Source organism: Bubalus kerabau, chromosome 3 (genome assembly GCF_029407905.1).
Source record: "Bubalus kerabau isolate K-KA32 ecotype Philippines breed swamp buffalo chromosome 3, PCC_UOA_SB_1v2, whole genome shotgun sequence".
Classification (NCBI taxonomy): Eukaryota; Metazoa; Chordata; class Mammalia; order Artiodactyla; family Bovidae; genus Bubalus; species Bubalus kerabau.
Genome location: NC_073626.1, coordinates 183,339,674 through 183,349,032, shown reverse-complemented (window position 1 = coordinate 183,349,032; position 9,359 = coordinate 183,339,674). Strand labels below are relative to the sequence as shown.

At 47.2% G+C, this 9,359-nt stretch overlaps 1 protein-coding gene across 2 annotated transcripts in view; it reads right to left on the bottom strand.

The window, feature by feature from the left end:
- The window catches only part of TCEA3 (transcription elongation factor A3), a 46,533-nt gene that overhangs the window by 15,182 nt on the left and 21,992 nt on the right, over window positions 1-9,359 (bottom strand). For both annotated transcript variants that reach the window (XM_055574179.1, XM_055574180.1), the window contains 2 exons: window positions 2,008-2,171; window positions 1,781-1,836 (listed from right to left, as the gene is read on the bottom strand). In XM_055574179.1, coding sequence (XP_055430154.1) covers window positions 1,781-1,836; window positions 2,008-2,171 — 220 coding nt within the window. The remainder of the gene's footprint in view (window positions 1-1,780; window positions 1,837-2,007; window positions 2,172-9,359) is intronic.

Below are 9,359 nucleotides of genomic sequence, written 5' to 3'. Positions count from 1 at the left end.
AGCTCAAGGCATTGCTAAAACAATACAACAAGTAAGTGTTAGTAAGTAACTCCTGGTCACTCAGTCTTGTCCAACTCTGCAAGCCCATGGACCGTAGCCTTCCAGGCTCCTCTGCCCGTGGGACTTTCCCGGCAAGACAACAAAAAAAGCGACAAAAAAACTTTCAGTTCAATTGGCCAGACCACACAGCAGACATCTCCTCTGTCTATACAAGGCTGCTTTCAGATGGTGGGAACATGGGCTATAGGGGAAGAACTCAGGACATGGAATCCAAAGACTAAGGTTTTCAGTTCAGCTTTGACACTCAGTAGTTCCTGAGCCTCAGTTGCCTCATCTGTAAACTGGCAACAACAGCCCTGTCTCACAGAGATTGTTGTAAGTGTTAACAGAGGTTGTTGTTGTTCAGCCACTAAGTCTTGTCTGACTCTTGGTGACCCCATGAAGCTCGCCAGGCTTTGCCATCCTTCACTATCCCCTGGAGTTTGCTCAAACTCAGGTCCGCTGAGTCAATGATGCCAACCAATCATCTCATCCTCTGTCATCCCCTTCTCCTCCTGCCCTCACTCTTTCCCAGAATCAGGGTCTTTTTCAGCGAGTCAGCTCTTTGCATCAGGTGGCCAAAGTATTGGAGCTTCAGCTTCAGCATCAGTCTTTCCAATGAATATTCAGGACTGATTTCCTTTAGGATTGACTGCTTTGATCTCCTTGCAGTCCAAGGAACTCTCAAGAGTCTTCTCCAGCACCACAGTTCAAAAACATCAATTATTTGATGCTCAGTCTTCTTTATGGTCCAACTCTCACATCCATACATGACTACTGGAAAAACATAGCTTTGACTATAAGGACCTTTGTTGGTAAAGTGATGTCTCTGCTTTTTAATATGCTGCCTAGGTTTGTCATAGCTTTTCTTCCAAGGAGCAAGCGTCCTTTAATTTCATGGCTGCAATCACCATCCTCAGTGATTTCTGGAGCCCAAGAAAATAAAGTCTGTCACTCTTTCCACTTTTTTACCTGATGCCATGATCTTCATTTTTTGAATGTTGAGATTTAAGTCAGCTTTTTCACTCTCCTCTTTCACTTTCATCAAGAGACTCTTTAGTTCCTCTTCTGCCATTAGGGTGGTATCATCTGCATATCTGAGGTTATTGATATTTCCCCTGGCAATCTACAGAGGTAGGAAGTGTCGACTGACCAAGACACAGAGCCTGTACATACTTGGAGGGGGGTCAAAGACGGGAGTTGTTATCTTCAGAGGAGGAAGAGAGGGAAGGCTGAACATGAGGAATGTGGTCCTCTTTTTCTGTTTCACCTCCTCGATGATGTCACAACCCAGACCTGTCAAGACACAGCCTCTCTGAGCCCTGAGCCCTCGGGTTCTTTTTATTTTTCGCTGTTTTTCTGGCTGTTACAGCTTGCAGGATCTTAGTTCCCCAATAAGGGATTGAACCCAGGCCCCTGGCAGTGAAAGCGTGGAGTCCTAACCACTGGATGTTCAGGGCAGTCCCAACCTTCAGGTTCTAGAGTCACACTTCCTGGGTTCAAACCTCAATTCTGCCAGTACTAGTAGGTGATGAGCCTTGGCAAGGACTTAGCTGCTCTGAGGCTCAGTTAACCTCACCTGTAGAATGAGGGAACCTTCCCTGTGAGATTGCTCTCCACATGAAATTAGGTACTGCTTCTAAACAGCCGAGCCCACTCACTGTCCCGGATCCCTTGCATTTGGGACACCTGCTGCTGGACAGTTTAGGCGCCCACAGCCCTGGCACAGCTCAAGGATATGATCTTCAATTTCTGATGCCATCTTGTCACAGTTGACTCCATAGTCCTTGTAATCATCTAAAAGAGATTCGGGAAACATAGGCATCAGTTGAAGATGAGCTTGACAGTGAAGCCTGTTTGTACAGGGGACTCTAGCATCTTGTACCACTTTCGTGGTGTGGAGAAAAACCACCTCTCCCAGATCTTGGGGAGCCCTTCCCTCCCGGCCACTGGTTCAGGCTCTCTCACCATCCGCCTTCAGAGCCGCAGACAACATCTCCACACACTTGTCCCGGACGGAGTCCCCCGTGAGATAGCAGGGCGCCAGGAGGCAGACGGAGGGGGCGAACGTGGGGCTCGAGGGGCTGCTGGGTGTTCTGGGGGTCTCCGCTTTTGATTTGCTGCTGTTTGATCTGAGGATGACAACCAGTAACAGACATGTTGACAACAAGCGAATAAAGCATTTTGTTGAGCGCCAGTGTTTTCATGGATGATCTCCTTTAATCCTCATAAAAACTCTATGAGGAAGGTGTTATTTTAGGCATTTGACATGGATCATCTCATTTAATCCTCCGAGGTTGGTACTATGCTTATCCCCACTTTAGAGTTGTATTTTAAAGTGTGTTTTAGAGAGAGAGAGAGATGTGCACACCTGGAAACCAGCAGAACCAGAATTGAAACCCAGGTTGGTGAACACTGGTACCCAGGCACTTAGCCAACCGCTGTGCTCTGCTGAGAGGTTGCAGAGCACTGTCCGATGCCAATAACTCTATCACCCACCATGCTAGCTGCTCTCTCTCATCTGCTCTCATAGAACCATCTGTTTACTCATTCGATAAATATTAGGCATCTATTCTCCAGGTACTGTGCTGAGAACAAGGCATAAAGCAGACAAGTCAGAAGAGTTCCCTCGTTCAAGGAGCTATAGTCCAGTGAAAAATGAATTTACCACCACTTAATCGGCTTTTGGCTGAACTGAACTGAATCAGCTTTCACCATGTGTCAGGAACTGTGCAAGGCCCTTTAGGAGTATTTTCTAATTTGGACCTCAGAGCAGTCCTTGGAGGTAGATACTGTAATCACCACCATTTGCAGATGAAGAAACAAGGGAGAGATCTGCCTAAAGTTACACCGCTAAGATTTGAACCCAGATCAATCTGATTCCAATACCTGTGCTCTTAACTCCTACGATACATTGCCTAAGAATCATCCCGTTTTGGTTTTGGCTTAAAAGGCCACAAATATATATGCACTGGAGGGATAACCATGTTTCCTAGTCAGCTCACACTGCCATAATTAAATACTATACACTATGTTACTTAGCAGCAATTCATTTCTCACAATTCTGGAGACTGGGAAGTCTAAGATCAAGGTGTCCGTTAATCTGATTTCTGGCCAGAGCTCTCTTCTGGGCTTTATGCAGCCACCTTCTTGCTAAGCCCTCACATGGTGGAGAAAGAGCAAGTAAGTTCTGAGGTGTCTTTTCAGTTCAGTTCAGTTCAGTCACTCAGTCATGTCTACCCCTTTGCAACCCCATGAACTGCAGCATGCCAGACCTCCCTGTCCATCACCAACTCCCAGAGTCCACCCAAACCCATGTCCATTGTGTTGGTGATGCCATCCAACCAGCTCATCCTCTGTCGTCCCCTTCTCCTCCTGCCCTCAATCTTTCCCAGCATCCAGGTCTTTTCCAATGAGTCAGCTCTTCACATCAGGTGGCCAAAGTATTAGAGTTTCAGCTTCAACATCAGTCCCTCCAATGAACACCCAGGACTGATCTCCTTTAAGGACGCTAATCCTACTGGATCAGGGCTCCATCCTTAGGACCTTATTTAACCTTAATTACCTCCCTAATGGCCCTATGTCCAAATACAGTCACGTTGGGGGGGTTGGGATTTTAACATATGAATTCTGGGGAATCACAGACATTCAAACAGTAACACCATTTCAAAAACTTTTTTTTTTTTTTTTTTTTGGCTGCACTGCATGGCATACAGGATCTTAGTTCCCCAACCAGGGATTGAATCCGCACCCCCTGTAGTGGAAGCTCAGAGTCTTAACCACTAGACTGCCAGGGAAGTCCTAACACCAGGTTAATAGCAATTCTCTCTCTTAGATGGGATTATAGGAGATTTTCATTTTCTTCTTTCACATACATATTTTCTAAGTCTGCTTAAAGAACATATCTGCTTTTGTCATGAGAGACACCTTTTTTTTTGGTTTGTAATATTTGACAATCATGAGCGGTCCCTCTGTGCTGATGGCTCAGACAGGAAGTTTCCCGTCTTCCTGTTCTCCAGTAAAAGCGGAGGCAACCTGAGTGTCCAGGGCTTCCCAGGTGGTGTGATGGGAAATCCAACTGCCAATGCAGGTTCAATCCCTGGGTCAGAAAGATCCCTTGTAGAAGGAAATGGCAACCCACTCCAGTATTCTTGCCTGGAGAATCCCACGGAAAGAGGAGCCTGGCGGGCTACAGTCCACAAGGTCACAAAGAGTAGTCAGACATGACTGAGTGACTGAGCACACACATAAACCTGAGTGTTTGTCCATCAGTAGATGAATGTATAAACAAACTGTGGTATGTGATACAACAGAATATTATTCAGCTATAAAAGGAAAAGAATTCTGAAACATGTTACAACTTTGAAGACATTATGATGAGTGAAATAAGCCAAATACAAAAGGACAAATACTGTAAGCTTCCACTCATATGAAGTCATATGAAGTCCCTAGGGTAGTCAAATTCATAGAGACAGAATGTAGAAAGGTGTTGGGGGTAAGGGAGAATGGAGAGTTATTGTTTAATTGGAAGGAAAGTTATGACCAACCTAGACAGCATATTAAAAAGCAGAGACATTACTTTGCCAACAAAGGTCCGTCTAGTCAAGGCTATGGTTTTTCCAGTGGTCATGTATGGATGTGATAGTTGGACTATAAAGAAAGCTGAGCACCGAAGAATTGATGGTTTTGAACTGTGGTGTTGAAGAAGACTCTTGAGAGTCCCTTGGACTGCAAGGAGATCCAACCAGTCCATTCTGAAGGAGATCAGCGCTGGGATTTCTTTGGAAGGAATGACGCTAAAGCTGAAACTCCAGTACTTTGGCCACCTCATGTGAAGAATTGACTCATTGGAAAAGACTCTGATGCTGGGAGGAATTGGGGGCAGGAGGAGAAGGGGACAACAGAGGATGAGATGGTTGGATGGCATCATGGACTCGATGGACATGGGTTTGGGTGGACTCCGGGAATCGGTGACGGACAGCGAGGCCTGGAGTGCTGCGGTTCATGGGGTCACAAAGAGTCGGACACAACTGAGCGACTGAACTGAACTGATAGAGTTTTAGTTTCGAATGATGAAAAAGTTCTGGAGATGGAAGGTGGTAATGGATATATAACAATGTCAGCATACTTAATACTAGTGATTTGTACACTTAAAAATGATTAAAATGGGTAGATTTTATGTTATATATATTTTACCACAATAAAAAAATCTGTATAGTAAGTTTAATGAATAAGAGCAGCCAGAAACCCTGAAATAAGTGATGGCAACTAATATGTTTTAAATACTGGGTTGGCCAATAAGTTCATTAGGTTTTTCTATAAGACATAACTGAGAAATCTGAACAAACTTTTTGGCCAACCCCATATTTGGCAAATCTTTTCTTTTTTTGATGTGGACCACTTTTTAAAAGTCTTTATTGAATTTGTTACAACATTGCTTCTGTTTTATGTTTTGGCTTTTGGGCCACAAGGCATGTAGGAACAAATGCAGGGACAGAACCTGCGTGCCCTGCATTTGGAAGGCAAAGTCTTAACTAGTGGACTGCCAGAGAAGTCCCATTTGCTAAATCTTAATTCATTTGAAATGATGAAATATCTTTTTTTTTTTTTTTTGGTCTCACGCTGCAGGAAAAACAAAAGGTTAAAGTGGGGAATTCTTTGGTGGTCCAGACTTTAAGGACTTTGCACTTTCACTGCTGAGGGTACGGATTCAATCCCTGGTCTGGGAACTGAAATCCCACAGGCTTCGTGATGGCCCAAAAAAAGCGTGGTGGGTTTGAAATGGTAAATTTTGTTATATATACTACTTTGAAGTCAAAGTCGCTCAGTCGTGTCTGACTCTTTGCGACCCCGTGGATTATACAGTCCATGGACTTCTCCAGGCCAGAACAGTGGAGTGGGTAGCCTTTCCCTTCTCCAGATATACTACTTTACCACTATATAAAAAAAGAGTGAAGTGCTGATACACATAACCAAAAAAACCAGGCCAAGGCTCAGACTCCAACCGCTTGTCGGTCCCTTTTGGTTCCTGTGAGCAGGTGCTGGGCGGTGCAATGAGAGCATCACCTAGTGTCCTGGTGGTGGCCGCAGGCCAGTCGGCATCAGCATGTCAGGCCTTCCTGAGTGGCATGAGAAAGGTCAAACAGGTCATACGACCGTGTAATGTGGCCCAAGAAATTCAGCGAGGGATGGGGCTGGGAGTTGGCCACCAGAGGAGTGGATGGGAAAACGAATTCTTGGGAGAAATTTGTGGAAGCGTGGAAGTCCGTGGTTTGTATGGGCAGGACTGAGGGGCTCAGGGCAGCTGAAGGAGGAGAGCGAGGGAGCTGGGGAAAAAGGATTTCTGGCCAGACTCTGGGGTGTGTTAAAGATGCTAATAACAAAAGCCATCATTTACTGCCTGTTTGCTATTTATTCCACTCCATAACTGAGAGTCATAAGTAACTGGCCCCATTTTATATACCAGAGGATGGAGAGATAATTATACCGCACTCTCCCTTTCAGAGCTGTTGCCACACTACTCTTGGGGTGGGGGCCAGTCAAGACCTCTCTGCCTTCTTCTCTTGGCTCTTCCCACTCTCCTCTTTCAGTAACCCATCAGGATCTGCCAGTCAGTCCTCATGCTTCCAAGGAAAAACTGACTCATCAGAGTTGAAGAAGTGAGTCACTTCTTCCACTCCACCACGCTGACCCCTGGTGGAAGGGCCCAAAGGACTGCTGTGTTTCCCAGAACTCCAAGGGGCACCATCCTCATTGTCACCTGGGCACCTCTTGAAGTTGTACAGGGCACAACCTGGGCAGCTGTCCTAGGCAGCTCTGGAGATATGGATGCACTTCTTTCTTTCAGGAAAATGGTGCTGGACTTCTCAAAGGTCAAGCCCAAGAAATTCTGTCTGGGAGTGAGGCTGGTTGAGTAGAACAAGCTTCCCCGTGTTAAAAAACCTGGGGTGGGACTCCCCTGGTGGTCCAGTGGTTAAGAATCAGCCTGCTAAGACAGGAGACACAGATTCGATCCCTGCTCCAGGAAGATTCCACATGCCGAGGGACAACTAAGCCCGTGCACTACAACCACTGAAGCCCCAGAGCCTGTGCTGGGCAACAAGAAAAGCCACTGCGGTGAGAAGCCCACGCACCGTAAGGAGCTCTCCGTAACTAGAGAAAGCCTGCATGCAGCAACGAAGACCCAGCACACCCAAAAATAAATAAAATTTTAAAACCTGGGGTGACAAGATAATCCCATTGTTCAGTGTGAATTCTGCCATCCACCTCCTTGTCCCCCAACTCCTGCTATTTTGGACTGACCTTGACACAGGGGACTCTTGTCACCATAGATGCCCTTGGGCCACTGAGAGTTTTGTGTTCTCTGGAGCCTTGAGGTTCCTAAAGGTGTCTCAGGGCTGCCACAGAGTGGGGTGGTCTGAGGAGGGAAGGCTCTGCCCTCTTAAGGTTTATTTTATTTATTTATTTTTTGCCTCGCTGCAGAGTTTGCAGGATCTTAGTTCCCCAACCGGGGACTGAACTCAGACTCATGGCATTGGAAGTCCTGAGTCCTAACCACCAGATGGCCGGGTAACTGCCAAGGTGTACATTTTGAATTCCCCAAAATTGTGTCCAAACGGATTCCCTAGTTTTATTTATTTTTTTTTAATTCAGTTTGAACTTCACCATTCTAGATTAATTCAGCCTGGGTTTTCCCCAGCTCTGCCTCACAACTGGTGGCCTGGCAACAGAGCACAGGACAGAGAAGCTGAGATCCAAGCGTCCTGTCCTGCAGTCAGATTCCAGCAGGAGTCAAGGTGCGGGTGAGGGAAGGCTGCTGCTGCTGCTGCTAAGTTGCTTCAGTCATGTCCGGCTCTGTGCGACCCCGTAGACAACAGCCCACCAGGCTCCCCCGTCCCTGGGGTTCTCCAGGCAAGAACACTGGAGTGGGTTGCCATTTCCTTCTCCAATGCATGAAAGTGAAAAGTGAAAGTGAAAGTGAATTCGCTCAGTCGTGTCCAACTCTGTGTGACCCCATAGACGGCAGCCTACCAGGCTCCTCTGTCCATGGGATTTTCCAGGCAAGAGTACTGGAGTGGGGTGCCATTGCCTTCTCCGAGGGAAGGCTGGGAAGCGGGTAAATTCAAGTCTAAGGGGCTGCCTGTGAACCAACACGAATCTTCCCGCACCCAGTCCTGGCCACTGGGCTCTCACCTGCATGACCACAGGAGACCCCAAGCTGCTCTCCCTGCCTCCCCCGACAATCCACAAAAACCCACAGCTGATGCCATCACTCCCCTGCTTCTGATTGTCTAACAGCTTCCAATCATTTCCAGCATAAAGTCAAACTCCTCACCATGGCCTCCTATCGTCCCCCCAACATCTGGCCGCGGCCTCCCCTACTGACTAAATCTCACACCTCACTCCCCCCACAGGTCACTGGAGCCCAACCCCCCTGCACTGCTGCTTTCTGTTTCTTAAGTGCACCCATCATTCCTACCACAGGGCTGGTCCCCCTCCTCCTGGAAGGCCCTTCCTCCTGCAGATTTTCTTATGATGGGTCCTTTCCTGCCAGGCAGGTCTCAGCTCCAACGTCACATCCTCAGGGAGGCCTTCCTGGACCATTCCAGGCAAGCCAACTCTCCTGCCCTGGAACTCTCTAGCACATGACCCAATTTCTTTCATCCATAGCACTTATCCAATCTGTAATTAACTTGTTTGTGTTTATAAACACTGTCTGCCTCCATCTCCAGATTACAGGTTCCAGAGTGCCAGGACCCCATCTGCGGGCTCACCACTGTCTTTCAGCACCTGTGACAAGGCCCTAGGTAGACACTGATGGATCTTTGTCAAGTGAATGAACAGATGATGAATTGAGGGAGTGGGCCACAGAAATGAAAGGCACATCCAGGGGTCTAGACAGCGCTGACTTGGGCAGGGGATAGGTCCTCTTTGGAAAACCAGCTGCCCAGCTGCTCTGGGATTAACAGAGGGCCCTTTGAGCCAGCATCTGTCAACTCCCACAGCCTGGACCAACCCATCTCCTACAGCTGGGACAGAGCCCAGATTCCTCCTGGTGTTGCCCCTCAGGGACCTGTGTGCCCATCACCACATCCTCAGTGTCTAAGACTCCCTGGTGGGGAGCCAGGAAGGGAGGAGTCAACGGCATACTGCTTGGAAGGAGGCATAATAATAACATTAATAAAAGTTGTCGTTTGGGGATAGTATATTTATGAAGAGCCCAGGCTCCAGAGGAGAAGGGGGCAACAGAGGATGAAACAGTCAGACAGCATCACTTCTACTGGATGATATGGTTAGACAGACTCAATGGACGTGAATCT